General features: G+C 42.3%; 3 protein-coding genes across 3 annotated transcripts in view; 1 reads left to right on the plus strand and 2 right to left on the minus strand.

Annotated features, from left to right (window-relative positions):
• Positions 1 to 460: 460 nt before the first annotated feature.
• On the minus strand, positions 461 to 3,995 carry smn1 (survival of motor neuron 1, telomeric). Its single transcript, XM_035784875.2, has 9 exons — positions 3,840 to 3,995; positions 2,840 to 2,911; positions 2,469 to 2,588; positions 2,173 to 2,364; positions 1,822 to 1,995; positions 1,562 to 1,636; positions 1,149 to 1,256; positions 825 to 906; positions 461 to 611 (listed from the first exon to the last, which is right to left on the minus strand). The coding sequence occupies exons 1-8, from the start codon at positions 3,885 to 3,887 to the stop codon at positions 850 to 852; spliced, it is 846 nt and encodes a 281-aa protein (XP_035640768.1). The 5' UTR covers positions 3,888 to 3,995; the 3' UTR covers positions 461 to 611; positions 825 to 849.
• hspb11 (heat shock protein, alpha-crystallin-related, b11) lies at positions 3,964 to 5,457 on the plus strand. Its single transcript, XM_035784877.2, has 5 exons — positions 3,964 to 4,186; positions 4,566 to 4,672; positions 4,806 to 4,874; positions 4,970 to 5,013; positions 5,133 to 5,457. Exons 1-5 carry the CDS (start codon positions 4,095 to 4,097, stop codon positions 5,220 to 5,222), a joined length of 402 nt encoding a protein of 133 aa, XP_035640770.1. The 5' UTR covers positions 3,964 to 4,094; the 3' UTR covers positions 5,223 to 5,457.
• A 2,973-nt stretch (positions 5,458 to 8,430) lies between these two features.
• The window catches only part of si:dkey-40c11.2 (drebrin-like protein B), a 54,528-nt gene continuing 37,134 nt past the window's right edge, over positions 8,431 to 25,824 (minus strand). Inside the window, exons 5-16 of the mRNA XM_035784878.2 lie at positions 15,797 to 15,931; positions 15,455 to 15,532; positions 14,923 to 15,074; positions 14,708 to 14,762; positions 14,537 to 14,611; positions 14,096 to 14,204; positions 13,315 to 13,809; positions 12,896 to 13,189; positions 10,635 to 10,733; positions 10,254 to 10,378; positions 9,897 to 9,930; positions 8,431 to 9,795 (exon numbers count right to left, since the gene is read on the minus strand). Coding sequence (XP_035640771.1) covers positions 9,659 to 9,795; positions 9,897 to 9,930; positions 10,254 to 10,378; positions 10,635 to 10,733; positions 12,896 to 13,189; positions 13,315 to 13,809; positions 14,096 to 14,204; positions 14,537 to 14,611; positions 14,708 to 14,762; positions 14,923 to 15,074; positions 15,455 to 15,532; positions 15,797 to 15,931 — 1,788 coding nt within the window. The 3' untranslated portion in view covers positions 8,431 to 9,658. The remainder of the gene's footprint in view (positions 9,796 to 9,896; positions 9,931 to 10,253; positions 10,379 to 10,634; positions 10,734 to 12,895; positions 13,190 to 13,314; positions 13,810 to 14,095; positions 14,205 to 14,536; positions 14,612 to 14,707; positions 14,763 to 14,922; positions 15,075 to 15,454; positions 15,533 to 15,796; positions 15,932 to 25,824) is intronic.

Raw genomic sequence — 25,824 nt, forward strand, 5'->3', positions numbered from 1 at the left:
CATGTCTGCTTCCTAGTGAATACATCCTAGCTTCGGAAGGGTCTCATCAGGGAGCCGAGAGAATAGTTGTGCTTGCACAGAGTTAAATAACAGGAGTGTATTATCAGATTATGCATTTGGTATTTTATGAAATGGTGTTGGCCACCATTGAAAATGTCTTTCAAAACGCTCATAATTTGACCTTTAGTTGATCAATTGACATGATTGAATATGGTGTAGAAAGTAGAAACTTTTAAACAAATACTATAACATCCATTAACTAATTTCACTGTACTTGAATGTGTGTACAGGAATAGCCTGCCATCTACTGGGGAAGAACTGTTACAATATCTAAGGTGCATCTTGCAAGCACCTTATCAATACCCTTGTAAATATAACCATCTTAGTTTTCCTTATATATTTGTGACCTCAACTAGTTGAATATTCACATGTATCGAACAGATTAAAGGAAACATTAAAATGTGAGCTAAAACAGCCTTTATTTGTTTTATTTAAAAAGAATACAAAACATGCCTCCAAAGTGTTTCGTAGTTTTGAAACAGGAATGCATTCACACGTTACATTTAATTGACAACACTCCCGTCCTCTTCATCTGGGATGGAGACACACACCTAGGACACACAGCAGAGAACAAATGTTTTAAAGATGTAAGTTGACAGTTTGTTAAAAATGGCAACAATTATAGAGGAAGAATTTATTCTGTAGTATCTAAACATCTGAGGCTCATATAAGTCAGTAAAGGAAGAATTCAATGGAATTCATTCCTAGCAGGTAGTAAATCAGTTTAGTACCGGACTAAGCACAGCAAATGACTGTTTATTTACCTGGTAAGAACAGAAGTCCCCTTTCTCACTTGTGGCGAGTCTTCCTTCCAGACGCAGCTTCATTGCGGCCTTGTTTCAAACCCTGTAAGAGACAAATAAACCATTAAAACAGTTCATTTTGCATTGAAGAACCCGTTTACTCTTGGTATTGAATTCAAAATTAATGTCCGAGCAATCATGGCACGTGATCCAATCACGTCCCAGATTTTGTTGGAACGTGAATGCAACCTAATGTACACACATAGAAGCCACAATGTGTATTAAATAGGAATTGCTTTGAAGTAATAAACCTATCTACAGTATACGAAGGGGGTGTAACTGTACCAGGTAGTATCCAGTGTGGTAACCACTCATGTACCAGGCGAGCAGCATACTGCCCAGAGCCTCATCATCCTCTCCGTTTGGACTCATGGGGGGAGGAGGAGGGATCATCTGACAGAGACAAAATGCGTTCAGAGGGAATCTATCGTAACGTTGCAGAGATAAATGTCACAACAAAACACTGCTCAGTAAGCTCCATGTGTGTTCTCTATCAGCAACACTAAACAGTCGAGAGGGGGTTTGACTCTTTATTCAGAGAGTAAGGAAGATCAGAGTGGGATACAGGCAAGTGGAGAAACTGTGGGAAAAGTGGAAGCAGGGATTGAATTATTGTTATAAATGTGACTCATGCCATGGACTATTACCACGGCAACACAGCTCTGCACCAGAGAAAATATTTCTGCACCCCATCATACCGGTGGCCCACAGGGCATCATAGGAGGCCATCCTGGAGGGGCGGGCCTGGAGGCCCCAGGTCGCCTAGAGTCTCCCTGTAGACAGAACAACAACTTCAATGTGCAGCACACTCCATTGTCAAAGGATTCATTCCATTTTCACTTACAGGGATTCCTTGGAGTAATGTATTCTTACATTTACATGGTAAGACAACCACATATCAAAAAAAAAAATGCATGGACAAATAGTGACTGACAACCTACAATTAGAATCTTCTTACCATTCTGAAGCCAGGCATTGGAGGGGGACCTGGGGGAAAGCCAGGGAAGCCTGGACCTGACATAGGAGGTCCTTTGGGGGATTTGAATTTGGGTTTAGAGCGTGGCGCATGACTGTGAGGGTGTGGGGTGGAGGACCTGTCGCTCTCCTCTGTAGAAGACTCTGCTTCTTTAACCTGCATTACAGAAAGAGACACAAACACTGACAAAAATGTTTCCAGTCAGATGTGTTCAAGAGGCTGAATACATAAATGGTGGTCCACTAGCCTGGTGGAACCAGCCTGATCTAGTTCATGTTCAGTAAAACAGTATGGTGAATGCAGCAATCATCCCCAAAAACAGCCTAAACGTACCTTACTAGGGGCTTCCTCATCTACCTCTGAGCTCTCTATCAGAAGGTCTCGGAGGTTCTGCTCCTCCTCGTTCCCATAGTGTGTGAACACAACTATACAGGTGCCCCTCTGCTCATCTATGGATGAGATCGTGGCAGCGTACAAATTGCCATCTTTAGACCAGTAGGCACAGCAGGAGTCTCCGACTCGCCACTGCAACACAACACGTTGTATAACTGTTAGACTAGACCGATTAAAGGAACAGTTAGCAGATCCTTTTTAATGGGTTGTTGTATCTCTTATAACGTACCACCTACCTCTTTATCCAGAGGAGCATTGCTTCTCTTTCTGCTGCGGTTGTTTCTGTTGTTTTTTCGTTTCTTTCCAGGGTTGTCTCTCTCTGAGCTTTTTGTGTCCTCCTCACCTTTCAGGGCAGTCTGACAGTCAGGATCAATAGTTAAAACATCAAAATGTGAGCATGACTGAGGGACAATAGAACATTTTCAAGGACACTTTTCTGAGTTGCTGCTTTAGGAGACATGTCTAGAACGACACACTGTAGCTGTACATGCATGGTTCTCAACCTAAGTATCAAAACCATTCTAACAAAGACGGAAAAAAATACTTGCTTTATTTGCAGAATAGTGTCAATGAGGTGGCAAACAACGTTATAACACTGTAATGGCACCTTAAATGATGCAACTGCTTTGTCGTAGGCCTTTATCAGTGCAGTGTCATCCCAAATGTCTGAATCGTCACTCTGGGAAAATAAGAAAATGAGTTTAAGAGCAATCAACCATCTGAGACTCTTTTACATAACACATTATTTCTATTTATCTACTAGCAATTCAGCTACAGCCAGCTACCCAAGATTCCATCTAGCCAGTCGTGATGCACTGGCACATGGCTCTATATTCATACATAATAAATGGGTCATAGTTAGCCTGGCCAGCTGGTTATCTAACTAGCATCTAGTCATACAACATGGCCAGCTGGTTATCTAACTAGCATCTAGTCATACAACATGGCCAGCTGGTTATCTAACTAGCATCTAGTCATACAACATGGCCAGCTGATCATTTTTTATCTTATGTCAGTGACTTTCCTAGATCCCTGCTAACCAGATATCTAATTGAAACCGTTTTGTGAATTGGGCCATCAGACTTGAGTGACTGATGCTGGAATATCTGCTGGCAAACTGCCTTGTTACCACTAACAATGATAACTAACCCTTCACTGAAACTGATGCAGTGTTGTGAGGATACGATGTATCAAGACGCCAATTACTTAAAATGTGAACTTAAGCTACACTAAAGCTCCCGTTTAAAAATGTGTTTACTTAGCTAACTAATGTTAATTTGAAAAAGTAGTTCACTACATCCAATCTAATGTGTGAACCATCATATCAAAAAAGTAATTACACTACTGAAAACACTACTGTTCCAAGATTTGAATTGAATTAAACCAAGGGTTTACCAAGCTACTGCAAAACGTAGTTAAATTACAAGTTTAACTCGATGTAACGTTATCCAACATTGCTCTGGTGCCAGGTTTAGACCCAATAGCTAGCTATTAACTAGCTACTGTTAGCTAGTTGGTATCTAGCCAATCAGCAAACAACTAGCAAACCAATCTACGCACTTAGCTAGCGATGTACAGACTGAGTAGCTACATAATTGATAACTTACTTGTGCAGCTCCACGAGCAAAAAGCACATCTTTACACCCATGTGCCATGAATAGGCAGAAATATGGCTGCTCTCACAGCTTTGATAGCCCCCAGCGACTGAAGCAACGTGCGTCGCTGGCCGACGTTCCTAAATAATGATGACGTAGAAAAACTGCGACAAAATTTGTTAGCACGTTGGCTTGGGAACGAACGAACACTTTTGTTTACCTAGCTAGCTAGAGTTGCTTGCAAGTCGTGATTTGTTGGCTAAAACGATGATAGATCCTGCTTTAGTTTCTTTGGGTGCTCAGATTGTCTTGGCTGCGTCCAGTGATGAGAATCATCCTCCAGAAAACATTATTGACGGGTGAGACGGGTTTATTTATTTACTCTTTCTAAAATATAATTTAGAACCTCTGTGCCTATCTGGTATGCTGTTAGCTAACGCTAGATAGCTAGCTAAACTAACCTAAACGTCCTGTATGTCAGAGTAGCTAGCTACGTGCTTTGTTGTTAAAATCAAGATAAAAAATCTAGCTATGGTAGCGTGAGAAGAGCTAGCGAGCTAACGTTATCAGTCTTGTACAGACACCCAACAATATTTCCACACAAAGTCAACATCCTATTGCTATACAATGTCATGTTTACACCAGTCAGTAACGCACAGCCAGCAACCCCATGCCACTCCATTCATTAACTCACCACCACTGTGCATAACCTTGATGAGTCACTTTCTCTCTTCTCAGGAACACTGCAACATTTTGGATGACCACTGGAATGTTTCCACAGGAGTTCATAATCCGCTTCGCTGAATCTATGAACATTGCCCTTGTGACAATGCACTGTTATAATGGTATGAAACAAGGTCAAAAGTAACGTATCAAATGGCACACTGTCTAGACCTAAGTATTGGTGTATGTTTAGTTAGTACAGTTTGATCATGTTGCTTGAAATGTATCAGTTATTTTGTTCTCATCGTCTTTCAGTTAAGACTCTTAAAATTGAGAAGAGCATCTCCGATGATGCTACTGACTTTGAAGCTATTTCAGAAAAAGGTAAGCAAAGCCACTCTACGGATCCACAGTGTCTCAAAGCAAATGAAGTCTGCCTTTCAAAGGAGTATTGTAATCTTCATTGCATCTTGTTTCAGAATTTGAACACACAGAGGGGCATCTTCAAACAAATGATATTCCAGTGAGTTGACTTCCTATTCTAATTACATAATGTTCTACATGGTGTCTGCAAATGGCATATACTGTATATACACGTGACTTTGAGTGGTTTGAACTTGTCTTGTTTTTTCCTCTTTACAGCTAAATGGAACGACTGCAACACACTTGCGCTTCATCGTTACCTCTGGATATGACCATTTTGTCTCGGTACACAGGGTCAGTGTAGAGTAATGAAATATATAGTACCTTCTCATAATGTTCAGCTCTACTTATTAAGGAGTTTGTCTGAATATCTAATATGTTTTACATTGTATCATTGTTGTTGTTGTTTATACCTTTTTTTGTAATGAAACAGGATTTAATTTGACATCACCTGAGGCACAAATTAATAGTTTGTTTCAGTCTACATGTTCACCAAGTCCAAATTGCAATACAATCTTTTCAATAAATCTGACTACTGCTGTAATCTGCTAACATTTGCATTTGATCCAAAGCATATGGTGACAGTTGATGTGAAGTGAAATAAGGCAGTATTCAAACTTCAAAGGTTTTCTGTCAGTGTGTCCGTCATCCCACTATATTGTTAAGGATGTTCTTCACTCATGCATTTGTGTGCTGCAGAGGTAGCCTGGCCAAAGATGCATTTTCAAAAGACATTAAGTTCACTAAACAGTGTGTTATTGGGGAATAATCTCACACTTCCTGTGGAGTGAAAGTGTTTAAAAACGGCCACGTTCCAATCTTACATTATTGCGCAATTAAAAATCTGTTTATGTGCAAGGATTCAATGTCACACAGAGGGTTCGCAAATCATTATAGGCAAACATCTTACTGCATAAATTGTGACAACAAATCCTTGTTGGTTTTATACACAGTCACATGTTAAAATTGTTTACACAGACTAGGGATAAATCATTGTTTTTTTACAAAGGCCTTGTATTGGCACTGAAGTTGGGGCAATCGTACTAGAGGGAAATATTCTAATCTAGATAATAATTGATTTGATACATACATACAGTGCCTTACGAAAGTATTCGGCCCCCTTGAACTTTGCGACCTTTTGCCACATTTCAGGCTTCAAACAAAGATATAAAACTATTTTTTTGTGAAGAATCAACAACAAGTGGGACACAATCATGAAGTGGAACGACATTTATTGGATATTTCAAACTTTTTTAACAAATCAAAAACTGAAAAATTGGGCGTGCAAAATTATTCAGCCCCTTTACTTTCAGTGCAGCAAACTCTCTCCAGAAGTTCAGTGAGGATCTCTGAATGATCCAATGTTGACCTAAATGATTAATGATACAATCCACCTGTGTGTAATAAAGTCCGTATAAATGCACCTGCACTGTGATAGTCTCAGAGGTCCGTTAAAAGCGCAGAGAGCATCATGAAGAACAAGGAACACACCAGGCAGGTCCGAGATACTGTTGTGAAGAAGTTTAAGGCCGGATTTGGATACAAAGAGATTTCCCAAGCTTTAAACATCCCAAGGAGCACTGTGCAAGCGATAATATTGAAATGGAAGGAGTATCAGACCACTGCAAATCTACCAAGACCTGGCCGTCCCTCTAAACTTGCAGCTCATACAAGGAGAAGACTGATCAGAGATGCAGCCAAGAGGCCCATGATCACTCTGGATGAACTGCAGAGATCTACAGCTGAGGTGGGAGACTCTGTCCATAGGACAACAATCAGTCGTATATTGCACAAATCTGGCCTTTATGGAAGAGTGGCAAGAAGAGAGCCATTTCTTAAAGATATCCATAAAAAGTGTCGTTTAAAGTTTGCCACAAGCCACCTGGGGAGACACACCAAACATGTGGAAGAAGGTGCTCTGGTCAGATGAAACCAAAATTGAACTTTTTTGGCAACAATGCAAAACGTTATGTTTGGCGTAAAAGCAACACAGCTCATCACCCTGAAAATACCATCCCCACTGTCAAACATGGTGGTGGCAGCATCATGGTTTGGGCCTGCTTTTCTTCAGCAGGGACAGGGAAGATTGTTACAATTGATGGGAAGATGGATGGAGCCAAATACAGGACCATTCTGGAAGAAAACCTGATGGAGTCTGCAAAAGACCTGAGACTGGGATGGAGATTTGTCTTCCAACAAGACAATGATCCAAAACATAAAGCAAAATCTACAATGGAATGGTTCAAAAATAAACATCCAGGTGTTAGAATGGCCAAGTCAAAGTCCAGACCTGAGTCCAATCAAATCTGTGGAAAGAACTGAAAACTACTGTTCACAAATGCTCTCCATCCAACCTCACTGAGCTCGAGCTGTTTTGCAAGGAGGAATGGGAAAAAATGTCAGTCTCTCGATGTGCAAAACTGATAGACATACCCCAAGCGACTTACAGCTGTAATCGCAGCAAAAGGTGGCGCTACAAAGTATTTTAACTTAAGGGGGCTGAATAATTTTGCACGCCCAATTTTTCAGTTTTTGATTTGTTAAAAAAGTTTAAAATATCCAATAAATGTCGTTCCACTTCATGATTGTGTCCCACTTGTTGTTGATTCTTCACAAAAAAAATAAAGTTTTATATCTTTATGTTTGAAGCCTGAAATGTGGCAAAAGGTCGCAAAGTTCAAGGGGGCTGAATACTTTCGCAAGGCACTGTATATATAAAAAAAATACATTTGTTAGTATGAGGTTGTTGTCCCTGACTTCATGTTACATGAATAAGAGCAATTGTTTTTTTTATCCACCCGTCATTTAAATCGAGGGAGAGTAAATATGAAAGTGAAGAGAGGGAGTGAAGAGAGAGGAAGTGAAGAGAGAGGAAGTGAAGAGAGAGGAAGTGTAGAGAGAAGAAGTAAAGAGAGGGAGTGAAGAGAGAGGGAGTGAAGAGAGAGGGAGTGAAGAGAGAGGGAGTGAAGAGAGAGGAAGTGAATAGAGAGGAAGTGAATAGAGAGGAAGTGAATAGAGAGGAAGTGAATAGAGAGTAGAAGACAGTTAACATGTGAGCAAAGTTTAAAGTTGTCACTTGATCAATAATCAAGTAAACGTCCACTACGTGTGTTAGACGAGTGATGCAAAACGGAAACATGACGCTAATATATATAACTTGGTAGAAAACTCTGCAAAAATGTACATAGCCATAATTTTTTTCAGAATTTAAAAATATTTATTCTCATGAAGCTGAGAGTAAATATCCATCTCAAGCTGAAGTACAATGTACAAGTGTTTTACGCTTTAAAATGGTACAAAGCTTTTTGTGAGAAAAACTACATACTATACTATTATTCGGTTGGATTCAATGAAATTAGAATTCATGTTCTAAAATAAATTCTAGAGTCCTGAAAGTGATTAAAAAGTAACGTTTACATTTGTAGTAAAAAAAAAGTAGTTTTATTTAATAGTATAATATGCATGATAAAGTTATTTTCTGCTTCATGTTTCTGCTATTGTCATAAAGAAATATAACTTCAAAATAGTATGTCTTTTAATGTAATAACAAAAACAATCAAGACCTGTAATATATATATACAGTATATCACAAAAGTGAGTACACCCCTCACATTTTTGTAAATATTTGAGTATATCTTTTCATGTGACAACACTGAAGAAATGACACTTTGCTACAATGTAAAGTAGTGAGTGGACATTTTCACTTAGGGGTGTACTCACTTGTTGCCAGCAGTTTAGACATTAATGGCTGTGTGTTGAGTTATTTTGTGGGGACAGCAAATTTACACTGTTATACAAGCTGTACACTCACTACTTTACATTGTAGCAAAGTGTCATTTCTTCATTGTTGTCACATGAAAAGATATACTCAAATATTTACAAAAATGTGATATATACTGTATACTTTTGTGATATACTGTATGTATATGCTAATGTTTAAGAGTATTATATGTTTGTAAATGGTACTATTTGTAAATGTGGAGTAAATGCAGGGAGTACAAACCATGCACACTTGTAGAAACAAACCTTTAACTTTAAAGTTCTCACTTCAAAAAGACAATTACGAGTAGCATTTTAAATGTACATAATGCTATCTATTAGCATCAAATGTACTATAGGAATACCACTCCGCTTGGATAAAAAAAAGCTTTAGATAAAACAGATTATATACACATACCGTACCACCAGTACAGAAACAAGAAAGACAGTCCCTTACGTTTCAGTTAATTAACATAGAAAACACTGTTAAATGTACCAAGGAAAAGGCACATTCACACAGACAGTATCGCTTAGTGTAACAATCATCAAAATAGTAGTTGTAGAGGGACTCATTTTGAGCCTGCAGACATCCCGTCTGGTGGTCCCTCTCTTTCCCAGTCCTTCCTCTTGTGAAGGGAACGAAGGAGACATCTTGGTGGACCTCAACTGTGTGTTTCTGACAGTTAGGAGTCTAACTGGATAGAACAGGAGACACGGTCTTCCACCACAACACAGGCGAGTTGGAATGGGGGCAGATGATGGCATGGATTCCAAGGGAAGTTTGTTCATTGTGTGTCTATTGAAGCTAAGGAAGTCTATGTATATAGAAAGTACACTATGGTGTTTTCAATGTAGGGGAACGAGTGTTCAGTCCCTGAGTGTGTGTGTGTGTGTGTGTGTGTGTGTGTGTGTGTGTGTGTGTGTGTGTGTGTGTGTGTGTGTGTGTGTGTGTGTGTGTGTGTGTGTGTGTGTGTGTGTGTGTGTGTCTAGATGGTCTCCACGTAATTGGCTGGAAAGAGTCCCTGGCGTCCATCTTTAGTGCAGCCCTGCCACCAGGCCTTGTCCACGGTCTCCACCGCACTTATGATGTCACCTGGCTCAAAGGAGATCTCTGATTCATCCTCTGTGAGGAAAGAGAAAGGCAAGTTTAACACTCAGAGAGAATCATAGTGTGTGTCTATGTGTAGGTGTGCATGTGTGTCCATGGTTACACTGAGAACTGACCTGCTTGGTAGTCATAGAGAGCTCTTACACACGTCTGAAACAGAGAAAAACAATCATGAATGGCCCCTGTCTGAGGAAAATGTCACAATTCACTATTTTTCCCATTGCAGAGCCCTCACCTGGTTGTCATCGACATGACATTCATGTTAAATTAGTCAGTGTTTTTCTATCCTAGTCCTGGAGACCCAAAGACCAGCACTAACACACCTTTTATAACTTATCAACTAATCATCATGTCTTTTTATTAATACAGGGTTGGAACAAAGGTCTGCACACCGTGTGGGTCTCCAGGACTGGGTTTGAAGCCCAGTAGTGAATAGGGTGGCAGGGTACATATGACTTTGTGTGTTTCCATACCTCTTGTCCATTCTCTGAAATCTCCTCAACCTCATTCTCTTCAACAAAGTCCTCCTCCTCTTCATCAAAACAAACAGCCAACTCTGGAGTACCTTGGTCCCTTTCAGGTGGACTCATGGATCGCTCTGGAAAAGAGGAACCATGACAGTGGTTGTATTCTGGTTCCCTACCCTCCGCTAAGCAAGTGTGTACTTTTCAATCACCTTCATGGATTTAAAAGCCCACGAGGAAGAGGATTCCTGGAAAAGGATAGGGAATTGCAATGTAGGTATGTCTATTCTATGTTATTTCATCAACATGAAGGGTTCATTCAGTTTGAGAGCAACTTGGGTAATGTAGGCTAGTGTAGATCCCTCTCACTGGATGAGTGGGGTAACATACCTGTACCATTGTGTTCCACCAACTCCTCCTCATCGGTCACCCCATTGGTGGACGGGACCACAACCTTTTGTGTGATTAGCTGAAGAATAACCTCTGCATCTGAAACATAACATGTCAGTGGTTATATTGTGTCTGTGATGTGTCACACTTTTTCCACAACCTTCTCATTACATAAAACTCTTATTCTCTTTCAATTGTTGTATTTAGCCTGTTTAAAAAAAATACAAATTATAATAGGACAGGCCTATACGAGATGCAAAAAAAACATACACTACCGGTCAAAAGTTTTAGAACATCTACTCATTCAGGGTTTTTCTTTATTTTTTACTATTTTCTACATTGTAGAATAATAGTGAAGACATCAAAACTATGAAATAACACATATGGAATCATGTAGTAACCAAAGAAGTGTGAAACAAACCAAATATATATTTTATATTTGAGATTCTTTAAATAGCCACCCTTTGCCTTGATGACAGCTTTGCACACTCTTGGCATTCTCTCAACCAGCTTCACGAGGTAGTCATCTGGAATGCATTTCGAATGCCTTATAAAAAGTTAATTTGTGGAATTTCTTTCCTTCTTAATGTGTTTGAGCCAATCAGTTGTGTTTTGACAAGGTAGGGGGGTATACAGAAGATGGCCCTATTTGGTAAAAGACCAAGTCCATATTATGGCAAGAACAGCTCAAATAAGCAAAGAGAAACGACAGTCCATCATTACTTTAAGACATGAAGGTCAGTCAATACGGAACATTTCAATAACTTTTTGCAGTCGCAATAACCATCAAGTGCTATGATGAAGCTGGCTCTCATGAGGACCGCCACAGGAATGGAAGACCCAGAGATAACTCTACTGCAGAGGATACGTTTATTAGAGTTACCAGCCTCAGAAATTGCAGCCCAAATAAATGTTTCACAGAGTTCAAGTAACAGACACATCAACTGTTCAGAGGAGACTGCGTGAATCAGGCCTTCATGGTTGAATAGCTCCAATGAAACGACTACTAAAGGACACCAATAATAATAAGAGACTTGCTTGGGCCAAGAAACACGAGCAATGGACATTAGACCGGTTGAAATTTGTCCTTTAGTCTGATGAGTCCAAATTGTAGATTTTTGGTTCCAACCACCGTGTCTTTGTGAGACGCGGTGTGGGTGAACGGATTAATCTCTGCATGTGTATTTCCCACCGTAAAGCATGGAGGAGGAGGTGTGATGGTGTGGGGGTGCTTTGCTGGTGACACTGACTGTGATTTTGTTAGAATTCAAGGCACACTTAACCAGCATGGCTACCACAGCATTCTGCAGCGATACGTCATCCCATCTGGTTTGGGCTTAGTGGGACTATCATTTTGTTTTTCAACAGCACAATGACCCAACACTATTGGGCTATTTGACCAAGAAGGAGAGTGATGGAGTGCTGCATCAGATGACCTGGCCTCCATAATCACCCGACCTCAACCCAATTGAAATGGTTTAGGATGAATCGGACTGCAGAGTAAAGGAAAAGTAGCCAACAAGTGCTCAGCATGTGGGAACTCCTTCAAGACTGTTGGAAAAGCATTCCAAGGACCTCCCGAGTGACGCAGTGCCACTAGAGAGTCTGGGTTTGAGTCCAGGCTCTGTCGCAGCTGGCCGTGACCGGGAGACTCATGGGGTGGCACACAATTGGCCCAGCGTCTTCCGGGTTAAGGGAGGGTTTGGCCGGCAGGGATGTCCTTGGCCATCGCACACTAGCGACTCCTGTGGCGGTCCGGGAGCAGTGCTGCTGACACTAGGTGTACGGTGTTCCCTCCGACACATTGATGCGGCTGGCTTCTGGGTTAAGTGGGCATTGTGTCAAGAAGCAGTGTGGCTTGGTTGGGTTGTGTTTCAGAGGACGCATGGCTCTCGATCTTCGCCTCTCCTGAGTCCGTACTGGAGTTGCAGCAATGAGACAAGACTGTAACTACCAAATGGATACCATGAAAAAGGGGTAAAAAATATTTGAAAAGAAATAAAAAGAAAAACCATTCCAGGTGAAGCTGGTTGAGAGAATGCCAAGAGTGTGCAAAGCTATCATCAAGGCAAAGTGTAGCTATTTGAAGAATCTCAAATATAAAAAGAAATGTTTTTTGGTTACGACATGATGATGTGTGTTATTTCATAGTTTTGATGTCTTTACTATTATTCTAAAATGTAGAAAATAGTACAAATAAAGAAAATCCCTTGAATGAGTCTGTGTTCTGGAACTTCTGACCGGTAGTGTACAAAGTATACCTGTTACTGCTGGCTCCTGCTCCTCTTCTGAAAGCTCGACCAGGAATGGCTCAGCAGAGACCTGGCTGTAATCGGATTGGACCTTCTCATGTCCAGCTTCCTTTGCCTGCTCTCCTTCCTCTGCCATAGGCTCCTGTAATGATGTAAGGTCTGAATCCTGTGCTGAGCCCTCCCCTCCCTCCTCCATATTTGGGTTTGGCTCTGTATTCTCAATGCTGGGCTCTGGCTCTGCCTGGTCTTCCTCTTCATCTTCCTCTTCCTCCACCAGTACAACTTGTACAGCTGTGTACTGCTCTGGAAGAGAGATAATTACCAATGTTGTTTTAAGTGCAGCCCTGGTAAACTGAGAACCCACTATAATGGTATGAAAGACATCAATGGTCATTCTACAGTAGGCTGTGTGTATGATGGGGAACTACCTGTTGGCTGCAGTGGACTCTCTGGCACAGGGGAAGTAGGAGGCTGTGGTGCTGAGACAGGCTTCAGGGAAACTAGGGGATAGGGGAAGCACTCAGGCTGGGACTGGGGCCGGAACTGGGCCTGGAGCTGGTTCTCTAGAGGGGAGGTGAGGGACATGTTGGCGAGGAGGCCTGGAGAGGCTGGGAGGGCAGAGTGCTGGGTTTGGAGCTGAGACTGGAGGCTGGGTGATGGGAGAGTAGCCTGGGCTGAGGCAGGTGGGGATGAGTGGAGGGACGATTTCGGAGGGGACACCAGGGGCGCGCGAGGGCTCTGGGGAGAGGTGATTGGGCGGAAGATGGGGCTGGGCGGGGACATGGTGCGGTGGAAGGGGGAGGTTGGGAAGCGGGAGACCAATGTGGGACTGCGGGGGGAAGTGGGGGTGGGGCTGTCCGATTTCCCAAAGTTGAATGCTGTGTCAGTCAAGCTGCGCTGGTACCGCCTTAAAGGAGGTTTGACTGTGTGGAGAGAGAGGGAGGGAAGAAAGACCAACATGAAGAAATACATTACAACCAGGCAGATAATGGTTGTTAAGGTTCAGGCATGATTGACTGTTACTGGCTTCATAAATCACACATTGCGTAGAGCCACTTCTTGGTTTGTCCACACACACACACACACACACACACACACACACACACACACACACACACACACACACACACACACACACACACACACACACACACACACACACACACACACACACACACACACACACACACACACACACACACACCTTACCTGTGCGGGGGGAGCCGGGGCTGGATGGGCTATGGGATGATACTGATGACAGCTGTCTGAAAAACTCTCTGGGGTTCATGGAGCGCTGTGATACCAGCATCGCTGCCTCCTACAGGTAGGAGGAGGAATCACACCATGCTTTACTGAATGATGTAAAGAAAACTACAGGTCTCAATAGTCTAGAGCTGCCTCCTCTACTCCTTCCTCTTCATTCCTTCCCTTCATCTGTGCTGGCTTGACAGAAGCAGACAGGTTCCTATAAAAGGCCATATTCCTTTGCCCTATCCTGTGTTTTCAGATCTGTGCAGATGAAGGACAGCAGACTAGGAAGCCATTTCAGAGCATTGGGATACATCGTATGCGAGAGGTACAACAGGTATGTTTAGAGAAGAGTATGATGGGAGTTTATATGGAGAAGAGAGGTCAGTATGAGAGACTCACTGCTGCTTTCTCAATGGACTCGCTGCGTCTGAAACGAAATCTCATGTCCTCCTCATGCTCTCTCTCCTGCAGCTCCTGCCACACCCCAACAGAGGTCAGAATTCAGACACAAGAGTTCAGACACACTTCAGTAGCTCAATAACTTCCTCACTAATTGGTTATTTCTCTCACCCATCTAGATTTCTCCTGTTTCCTCACTTCTGCCTCCAGCTGGACCTGCATTCTCCTGAGAGATACAGAGATGTCAGAGACCTTATAGGTCTTAGGTAGCCTTTCCAATTATCAGGACACATTCAATACCTGACATGGCCACAAGAGGATACCATTGAGTCAGAGATCGTTTGAGTCTTGCGTCAGTGTGTGTGTGTGTGTGTCCTTGTCCTGACCTCTGCTCTTCGATCATCTGTAGTTTCTCGTTCATCTTCCTCTCCCTCTCGTCAGCCTCTTTCTGTTCCTTCAAAACTCTTTCTTTCTCCCAACGTCGTCTGTCCTCCACTGCACGCTTCCTCTCCTCTTCCTTCCTCCGCTCCTCCTCACGCTGAGAGAGAGAGATGGATGGAACACAATAGATGAAGACTTAATAACAGTTGATAATGTGAACGTTAAAGATGTGATGTGAATATTGAAGGTAAATACTAAGTCTGTTACATTGATGGATTATTAGAAAAACTGTCTAAGCTATGAGGGTAACTTTTTTAAATGTTCATTTATCTTTGTTTAACTAGGCAAGTCAGTTAAGAACCAATTCTTATTTACAATGACGGCCTAGGAACAGTGGGTTAACTGCCTTGTGCTGAACGACAGTTTTTTACCTTGTAAGCTCAGGTATTCGATCTAGCAACCTTATAGTTACTGGCCCAAAGCTCTAACCACTAGGCTACCTGAGGGTAACTGTGACTGTGTGCCTGTGTAAACTACCTCTGCACGTGCCCAGAAGGAGTCTCTGTTGGCGCGGCTCATCTCCATCGCAGCGTTAGTCTTTCTGTAGTTCGTGCCCTGTCAACAGAGAGATACAGATGCAGAGGAAAGAGTGTTAATGGAGAACAACACTGTTTGAACACACAGTTTGTAACTTAGACTATTGACAAGGAGCCTTGGGTGTTTTTAACTCGTGATTGATTTTAAATTAAACATACAGTAAATTCAATTTATGACAAGAGATTAAAACAGAATCTGAATGTGTGGCACAGTTCCAGGATGTGTCCAGGTGTTAGCACCCCCTCTTGTGGATAGAGATGGTATTGCAAGGGGACCACTCACCACTGTCTCCTTGTCCTTGGACCGACTGCTTCTTCTGACATGATCTGTCGGGGAGCGGACTTTATTGAGCTCAGCACCTATCTTCTCCTCTGTCACATCCTCCTTACTCTCAGCACTGATAAACACATAGGCCTCCTGAGAGAGCAAAAGCGAGTGTGTGTGTGAGTACAGTGGGGAGCTGCTACACAGGCATCTGATGTCAAGTCTATAATGCACTAGTGACAGGTTGGTATCTGCCCCAGACAGTGCTCTGATGAACAAGCTTGTTCTGAAACATGTCAGCATGAATGATTATTGAAGGGAAACAAGTTGCGGTCCTGAACATTGTTTGACATTCCAAGCGAGGATAACCATCAGCTGTAAATTGGTCTGCACACTACAGCTGTGCCACAGACTCTTTGCATGATGTCACTTGAACCTTTCCTGAACTTTCCGGACTAAATAATGGCATTTTTATTGGCTGCTACAGTATCAAAATGTGTGAAACTACATCACTCAGATAGAATTCTACTCCGTCATTCCAAATGAGAGAAAGGGATATTTTCCCACCTTTTTCATTTACCCCCTGACATCATATGTACACACACACACACACACACACACACACACACACACACACACACACACATGCGCGCACAAACACTCTGAAGTAGTTCTTTGAAAGCTTTTCCCCCCAGTGGTTTCCTCTTGGCTGTGGACTTAGTTGTGTAACAGCTTTAGCGATGAGGACAGACAAAACGAGTCTCTGGCTTACACTAGAGAAGACAGGACGAAACGTATCAGTTTGGAAGAGATAGAGAGGGAAGAGAGAGGTGTAGAAAAAGGGAGAGAGTGTGTGTAGGGGGAGGAAGAGAGAATTCACAGAAAGCACAATGAATGTAAAACAGTTGTTGCATATTAGGTGAGGGGAAAGTGGAAAGAGCAGACAGGATGCAGATATTCAACAATGACGAATGACCAACCTGGACCAGAAAGACAGCGATATAGAGGTCGACGTGTGGGTGCCCCGTTTAAACAACGGAGGCGAGTAAATAATCCGCCTCTACCCTCTTTTCTATTGGTCAATGTACAACCTCTGGAGAACAAACTGGGTGAGCTCCGTTCGAGACTATCCTATCAACAGGACCTGAAGATCTAAGATCCTATGTTTCTCAAAAAACAGCTGTTTTTTATATGAATCGTCAGAACAGAAAGGTAACCTCAAGGACGTGGTGTGTCTCTTTGTTAACAACAACTGGTGCGCGATCTCTAATATTTAGGAAGTTTCAAGGTTATGCTCGTCAAACATTTTTTTGTTTTAATTCTGCTCGTCTGAGTTAGAATACCTCATGATAAGCTGTAAACCATACTATCTACCAAGAGAGCTTTCATCCATATTTTTCATAGCTGTTTATTTAACACCACAAACAGATGCTGGCACTAAGACTGCACTCAGCGAGCTGTATAGGGCTATAAGCAAACAAGAAGATGCTCATTCAGAGACGGCGCTCCTCGTGGCCGGTGATTTTAATGCAGAAAAACTTAAATCCGTCTTACCTCCATTCTACCAGCATGTCACCTGCGCAACTAGCAGTGAAAAAAACCTAGATCACCTTTACTCCACACACAGAGACACATACACAGCTCTCCCGCACCCTCCAGTTAGCAAATCTGAACATATCCTCCTTATTCCTGCTTACAAGCAAAACCTCAAAAGTACCAGTGACACGCTCGATACAGAAGTGGTCTGCTGAAGAGGATGATGCTAAAACACATGATTGTTTCACTAGCACAGTCTGGAATATGCATTCATTTGATGGCATTAACAAGTGCATCAACGACGTTGTCCCCACAGTGACCGTACTGTACGTACATATCCCAACCAGAAGCCATGAATTACAGGCAACTCCCACACTGAGCTAAAGGCTAGAGATACCGCTTTCAAGGAGCGAGACACTAACCCGGATGTTTATAAGAAATCACGCTACACCCTCCGACGAACCATCAAACAGGCAAAGCTTCAATACAGGACTAAGATCGAATCCTACTACACCGGCTCTGTTGCTTGTGGCAGGGCTTGCAAACTATTGCGGAATACAAAAGGAAATGCAGCCGCGAGTTGCCCAGTGACACAAGCCTACTAGACATGCTAAATGCCTTCTATGCTCTCTTCGAGGCAAGCAACACTGAAATGTGCTCGCGGCACCAGCTGTTCTAGACGACTGTGTGATCACACTCTCCGTAGCCAATGTGAGTAAGACCTTTAAACAGGTTAACTTCTCTAGGATAGGGGGCAGCATTTGGAATTTTGGATGAAAAGCATGCCCAAATTCAACTGCCTGCTACTCATCCCCAGAAGATAAGATATGCATATTATTAGTAGATCTGGATAGAAAACACTGAAGTTTCTAAAACTCATGTCTGTGAGTATAACATAACTTATTTAGCAGGCGAAACCCCCGTGGACAAACCATTCAGATTTGTTTTTTGAGGTCACTCTTTTCAACGGATTTTCATTGAAAATAGACATTCTTGCAGTTCCTACCGCTTCCACTGAATGTCAACCGTCTTTAGAAATTGGTTGAGGTTTTTCCTTTGTGTAATGAAGAAGTACGGCCATCCAGAACGAGGGTAACTTGAAGTGTACTGTTAGATAGAGGCGCATGACCAGAAAGCTAGCTTCAGTTTGTTTTCTTCCTGCATTGAACACAGATCATCCAGTCTTCTTTTGTATCGATTATTTACGTTAAAAAATACCTAAAGTTGTATTACAAAAGTAGTTTGAAATGTTTTGGCAAAGTTTACAGGTAACTTTTGAGATATTTTGTAGTCACGTTGCGCAAGTTGGAACCGGTGTTTTTCCTGGATCAAATGCGCCAAATAAATGGATATTTTGGATATATATCGACAGAATTAATCAAACAAAAGGACCATTTGTGATATTTATGGGACATATTGGAGTGCCAACAAAAGAAGATCGTCAAAGGTAAGGCATGAATTATATTTTTATTTCTGCGTTTTGTGTCTCGCCTGCAGGGTTGAAATATGCGTCACTATTTGTTAACTATGGTGCTATCCTCAGATAATAGCATCGTTTGCTTTTGTCGAAAAGCCTTTTGAAATCTGACATGTTGGCTGGATTCACAACAAGTGTAGCTTTAATTTGGTATCTTACATGTGTGATTTCATGAACGTTTGATTTTTATAGTAATTTATTTGAATTTTGCACTCTGCATTTTCTCTGGCTACCGTCCAACATATCCCAGAGAGGTTAACATGCATCCTGGTAAATCAGACTGATTACCAGGATGTGTACTCAGAGCATGCGCTGACCAGCTGGCAAGTGTCTTCACTGACATTTTCAACCTCTCTCTGACTCAGTCTGTAATACCAACTTCTTTCAAGCAGACCACCATAGTCTCCGTGCCAAAGAACGCCAAGGTAACCAAAATGATTATCGCCCTGTAGCACTCACATCTGTAGCCATGAAATGCTTTGAAAGGCTGGTCATGGCTCACTTCAAAACCATCATCCCAGAAACCCTGGACCTACTCCACCCGCATACCGCCCCAACAGATCCACAGATGACGCAATCTCTATTGCACTCCACAGTGCCCTTTCCCACCTGGACAAAAGGAACACCACCTACATGAGAATGGTGTTACAGCTCAGTGTTTAACACCAGAGTGCCCTCATAGTGCATTAAGCTAAGGACCCTGCAACAGAACACCTCCCTCTGCAACTGGATCCGGGACTTCCTGACAGGATGTCCCCAGGTGGTGAGGGTACACACATCTGCCACGGTGACCCTCAACACTGGGGCCCCAGTTATACAACTGCACCATTGAGAGCATCTTGACTGGCTGCATCACCACTTGGTATTGCAACTGCTTGGCATCCGACCGCAAGGCGCTAGAGGGTAGTGCGGAGGGCCCAGTACATCACTGGGGGAGAGCTCCCGGCCATCCAGGATCTCTATACCATGCGGTGTCAGACAAAGGCCCTAATAATGATCAAAGACTCCAGACACCTAAGTTCTAGACTGTTCTCTCTGCTTCTGTTTATTATTATTATTATCTGTCACTTTATTCCTAGTTATATGTACACCTCAACTAACTCGTACTGGTACCCCTTGTTTATAGCCAAGTTATCAATACTCATTGTGCATCTATTTTGACCTGTTTTACTTTTCTATTATTTCTCTATTTTCTTTCTCTCTGCATTGTTGGGAAGGGCCTGTAAGTAAGTGTTTCACTGTCACAGTCTACACCTATTGTTTACCAAGCATTTGACATTTTGACCCTTTTCTGCACAAACTCTTATTGCAGTGAATCTATGCACACATACTGGACTCTACCCACCCATACACTGACGCCACACACACTGCTGCTAATGTCAATAATCTATCGTGTTACTTACCCACTTTAACCCTACCTATATGTACAGTGGCAAGAAAAAGTATATGAACCCTTTGGAATTACCTGGATTTCTGCATAAATTGGTCATCAAATTTGATCTGATCAAAGTTACAATAATAGATAAAACACAGTGTGTTTAAACTAATAACACACAAATGATAATTTAAACATTCACAGTGTAGGTTAGAAAAACTGTGAACCCCTAGGCTAATGACTTTTCCAAAAGCTAATTGGCGTCAGGAGTCAGCTAAATTGGAGTCTTTGGGATAGGGGGCAGCATTTTCACTTTTGGATGAATAGCGTGCCCAGAGTGAACTGCCTCCTACTCAGTCCCAGATGCTAATATATGCATATTAGTATTGGTATTGGATAGAACACACTCTGAAGTTTCTCAGGCAAAAACCTGAGACAAAATTCAAACAGGAAGTGGGAAATCTGAGGTTTGTAGTTTTTGAACTCACCCCTATCAAATACACAGTGGGATATGGGTTATTTTGCACTTCCTAAGGCTTCCACTAGATGTCAACTGTCTTTAGAACGTTGTTTCAGGCTTCTCGTGTGAAGGGGGGTCGGATGGGAGGTGTTTGACTAAAGGGTTTGCCTGCAGCCTCGTTCTCAGTCACGCACTTTCACATGAGAGGTATCTTTCGTTCCATTGCTTTTCTACAGACAATGGAATTCTCCGGTTGGAACATTATTGAACATTTATGATAAAAACATCTAAAGATTGATTCTATACTTTGTTTGACAAGTTTCTTCGACCTGTAATACAACTTTTTGAACTTTTCGTCCAACTGGACCAGATCGTGTTTTTGGATTTGTTTACCAAAACGCCTTAACAAATTAAGTTATTTGGACATAAATGTACAGTATCGAAAAAAAACAAGCATTTATTGTGGAACTGCGATTCCTGGGAGTGCATTCTAATGAAGATCATCAAAGGTAAGGGGATATTTATAATGCTATGTATGACTAATGTTGACTACCCAACATGGCGGATTTTTCTCTGGCTGGTTTGGGCTCTGAGCGCCGTTCTCAGATTATGCTTTTTCTGTAAAGTTCTTTTGAAATCGGACACAGCGGTTGCATTAAGGAGAAGTGTATCTAAAGTTCCATGCATAACACTTGAATTTTCATCAACATTTATAATTAGTATTTCTGTGAATTCATGTGGCTCTCTGCAATATCACTGCAATGTTTTGGAACTACTGAACGTAACACGCCAATGTAAAATAAGATTTTTGGATATAAATATGAACTTTACCGAACAAAACATATACATAAAAAAACACTAAACAAGAATGGTGTTCATGGGAGAACACCACAGAAGAAGCCACTGCTGTCCAAAATAATCATTGCTGCACATCTGAAGTTCGCAACAGTGCACCTGGATTTTTTGCTACTGGCAAAATATTCTGTGGACAGATGAAACTACAGTTGGGTTGTTTGCATGGAACACACAACTATGTGTAGAGAAAGAATGTCACAGCACACCAACATCAAAACCTCATCCCAACTATAAAGTATGGTGAAGGGAGCATCATGGTTTGGGGCTGCTTTGCTGCCTCAGGACCTGGACAGCTTGCTATCATTGGCAGAAATACAAATTCCCAAGTTTATCAAGACATTTTGCAGGAGAATGTAAAGCTATCTGTCCGCCAATTGAAGCTCAACAGAAGTTGGGTGATGCAACAGGACAACGACCCAAAACACAGAAGTCAGTCAACAACAGAATGGCTTCAACAGAAAAAAATATTCCTTCTGGAGTGGCCCAGGCAGTGGCATGACCTCAAGAGAGCCGTTCACACCAGACATCCCAATAATATTGCTGAACTGAAACAGTTTTGTAAAGAGGAATGGCCAAAAATCTCCCTGATCCGCAACTACAGAAAACATTTCGTTGAGTTTATTACTGCCAAAGGAGGGTCAACCAGTTATTAAATCCAACGGTTCACATACTTTTTCTTGCCACTGTACATATCTACCTCAACTACCCCGTAGCCCTGCACATCGACTGTATATAGACATGTTATTTTTACTCATTATCTTTATTCACTGTGTATTTATTCCTTGTGTCACTATTTCTAGTTGTATTGTCCCCCACAGTATGTGGATCTGTCTCTGTCCGTTCGTTAGTCACATGCAATATCTCAGACAGCACTGGCCCGATTTTGACAAAACTTGGGTGAATGATGCAGCATTTTCAAAATTAAAATGATTGGCCCAAGGTGGGAGCTATTGTAATGACCTGAAATCTGTTAGTCAGACGCAAATATCTTATGTGGAAGGACCACCAGAGGGCAGGCTGGGCTCACAGATAGTAGCCCAACAAGGCATGGGAGACAAGGTAACCAGAGGCAATTTAGCACATCTGACAGCACTAATGACATATTCTCCTTCCTCTATAAGAGAGAGTATGGAACCAGCAGAGAGGGGGGGGGGGACTATCTCTGGAAGATGGCCACCGAGAGAGAGGAGCTATCCATGAAGAACCACTAAGACGGTGACAATCCTGTGACTTTTGTTGTAGTTTAAAGATAATCGTATTGTGTTCCTGTTTCATCTGGAGAAGATGTATGTTTTTCCTTGGGAGATTTTCATTGATTATGTTGAAGTGTTTGTGTTGACCAAATGCCCTCAATAGAGAACTGTGTTCAATCAAGAAAACCTACTCCTGAGTCGTTTATTCCACCTTTCCGCTTTAGAGTGACGCCCAATTACTTGGTCCGATCACACTTAATAGGCCCACACACAGTTGCACTCCCTCCCTAACTTCTCCCTCCCTAACTTCTCCCTCCCTAACTTCTCCCTCCCTAACTTCTCCCTTCCTAACTTCTCGCAAGCAGTGTGAGGTTCCCCTGAGAGAGGAAGGAGGGCGTTGTGGTGAAGAGGGTGTAAATTATCTCCTGTCTCGGTCTGTCATTATGTTTCAGATGATAGGCTGCTCCTTAATACTGCCTCCTAAGGCCTCTCCTAACTGTCTCTGTCTGTCATTATGTTTCAGATGACAGGCTTCTCCTAACTGTCTCTGTCATTATGTTTCAGATGATAGAGGAGACAGTTAAGGAGAAGCCTAAGGCCTCTGCCTAATATTGTCTCTAAGGTAACAGCTTTCTCATTAACATACACAACCTCTCCTCCTCCTCTCTCTTCCCCTCTTTTCCCTTTCCCCTCACACACCCTGTCCTCTCCTCTTTCATAGACCTCCCCTCACACACCCTGTCCTCTCTCAGACCTCCTCTCACACACCCTGTCCTCTCTCATAGACCTCCCCTCACACACCCTGTCCTCTCCTCTTTCATAGACCTCCCCTCACACACCCTGTCCTCTCTCATAGACCTCCCCTCACACACCCTGTCCTCTCTCATAGACCTCCCCTCACACACCCTGTCCTCTCTCATAGACCTCCCCTCACACACCCTGTCCTCTCTTTCATAGACCTCCCCTCACACACCCTGTCCTCTCTCATAGACCTCCCCTCACACACCCTGTCCTCTCCTCTCTTTCATAGACCTCCCCTCACACACCCTGTCCTCTCTCATAGACCTCCTCTCACACACCCTGTCCTCTCTCATAGACCTCCTCTCACACCCTGTCCTCTCTCATAGACCTCCCCTCACACACCCTGTCCTCTCTCATAGACCTCCCCTCACACACCCTGTCCTCTCTCATAGACCTCCCCTCACACACCCTGTCCTCTCTCATAGACCTCCCCCTCACACACCCTGTCCTCTCCTCTCTTTCATAGACCTCCCCTCACACACCCTGTCCTCTCTCATAGACCTCCTCTCACACACCCTGTCCTCTCTCATAGACCTCCTCTCACACCCTGTCCTCTCTCATAGACCTCCCCTCACACACCCTGTCCTCTCTCATAGACCTCCCCTCACACACCCTGTCCTCTCTCATAGACCTCCCCTCACACACCCTGTCCTCTCTCATAGACCTCCCCTCACACACCCTGTCCTCTCTCATAGACCTCCTCTCACACACCCTGTCCTCTCTCATAGACCTCCTCTCACACACCCTGTCATCTTTCATAGACTTCTCCTATCCTCCCATTCTTACTCCTTCACTTTCCTCCTCTATACTTGTCCTGTCTCGTTCCCTTCATTCCCCTAAATCTTCCCCCCTTAGTTTTCACCCCAACTGCTTTCACTGTCACCTGTCTACCTGACGGTCTACTGGTCTTTTCTACTTAGATTGAGCAACAATGAGCAATTGTGCAAAAGACTTGTTGATACAATATGAGACTCACTCAAACGCTGCAGGTGATTCACCCTCTCACACAGTTGCTAGCTGAGACTTGTAGAGGGAGAAAGAGAGAATAGAATTGCCATGGGGCTTTCTGACTCGGTCAGAACACATCCCAATGTTCTAATCCTGACTAATAATTCCAAGGGTTTTGGACAAAAAACAACAATAACCCAGTTCCCACTACTTCTAGACATCCTAGTCTCTCCTTCTGTCATGTTTGTTGTTTCAGTTGGTGCTGTAGCTTCTCACAGAACTGTCAGACTGGAACACAAATGTATTTTTGTATTAAACAAATATAGCACTCTAACATATGGACTGGGAACAACAACATACACTATATTTAATGAATATAGTATGATGTACACTATATTTAATGAATATAGTATGATGTACACTATATTTAATGAATATAGTATGATGTACACTATATTTAATGAATATAGTATGATGTACACTATATTTAATGAATATAGTATGATGTACACTATATTTAATGAATATAGTATGATGTACACTATATTTAATGAATATAGTATGATGTACACTATATTTAATGAATATAGTATGATGTACACGATATTTAATTAATTAAATTCATCTACACTGTAGGAGTATTAATATGCCTCAAGACAGAGCAGGATTAGGCCAGCTGGAAGTGCCGCAATGTCTATGCATGTTGACGGAGCACTGGTGCCCTTTCCACCACACGAGGGCGCTACACCAGAAATAAGTCTCTCCTAAAAAGCAACTCACCAAAATTACATTACGAATCAGGAGATTAAGTGAGTTTTGTCCTTTGACCGAGAAGTTAACCACCTCACACAGCTTCCTGGAAGCCACATCTTTTACAAGGTTACAGTAAGAGTGAGTCTTGAGGTGACTGGCCAAACCTATAAAAGCAAACTGGCTCTGTCTGTATGTCCTGATTGAGTAAGTATTTATTAATCCAAGCCACCTTCCAGTAACGCTTTATGACAAGCGTCACATAGTTTTATAGACCCCACATGGTGATGGAGACAATGTTGACTAATACATGACAGAGAGATGGGGAAAGCTCAGGTCTCAGAGAAAGGGCTCATCAAACAAAGAACAGCAAGACTGCAATGTGAATATAATACCCAGATGCTTTAATCTGACATTGGACACACCTACTCCTTCAAGGGTTTTTCTTTATTTGTATTTCCTACATTGTAGAATAATAGTGAAGACATCAAAAATATGAAATAACAAATATGGTATCATGTAGTAAACAAAAAAAGTGTTCAAAATATCAAAATATATTTTATGTTTGAAATTCTTCAAAGTAGCCACCCTTTGCTTTGCACAATCTTTGCATTCTCTCAACCAGCTTCATGAGGTAGTCACCTGGAATGC

This window comes from Oncorhynchus keta, chromosome 14 (assembly GCF_023373465.1).
Source record: "Oncorhynchus keta strain PuntledgeMale-10-30-2019 chromosome 14, Oket_V2, whole genome shotgun sequence".
Lineage (NCBI taxonomy): Eukaryota > Metazoa > Chordata > Actinopteri > Salmoniformes > Salmonidae > Oncorhynchus > Oncorhynchus keta.

Excerpts from the sequence above, each read along its gene's own strand:
- smn1 (XM_035784875.2), bottom strand. The coding sequence starts at position 3,887 with ATGGCACATGGGTGTAAAGATGTGCTTTTTGCTCGTGGAGCTGCACAA. Across the intron at positions 1,637-1,821 it reads CAATGCCTGGCTTCAGAATG|GGAGACTCTAGGCGACCTGG; the intron begins GTAAGAAGATTC and ends TTCTGTCTACAG. Across the intron at positions 907-1,148 it reads ACCACACTGGATACTACCTG|GGTTTGAAACAAGGCCGCAA; the intron begins GTACAGTTACAC and ends TGTCTCTTACAG.
- hspb11 (XM_035784877.2), top strand. The coding sequence starts at position 4,095 with ATGATAGATCCTGCTTTAGTTTCTTTGGGTGCTCAGATTGTCTTGGCT. Across the intron at positions 4,187-4,565 it reads CCAGAAAACATTATTGACGG|GAACACTGCAACATTTTGGA; the intron begins GTGAGACGGGTT and ends CTCTCTTCTCAG. Across the intron at positions 5,014-5,132 it reads TTCAAACAAATGATATTCCA|CTAAATGGAACGACTGCAAC; the intron begins GTGAGTTGACTT and ends TCCTCTTTACAG.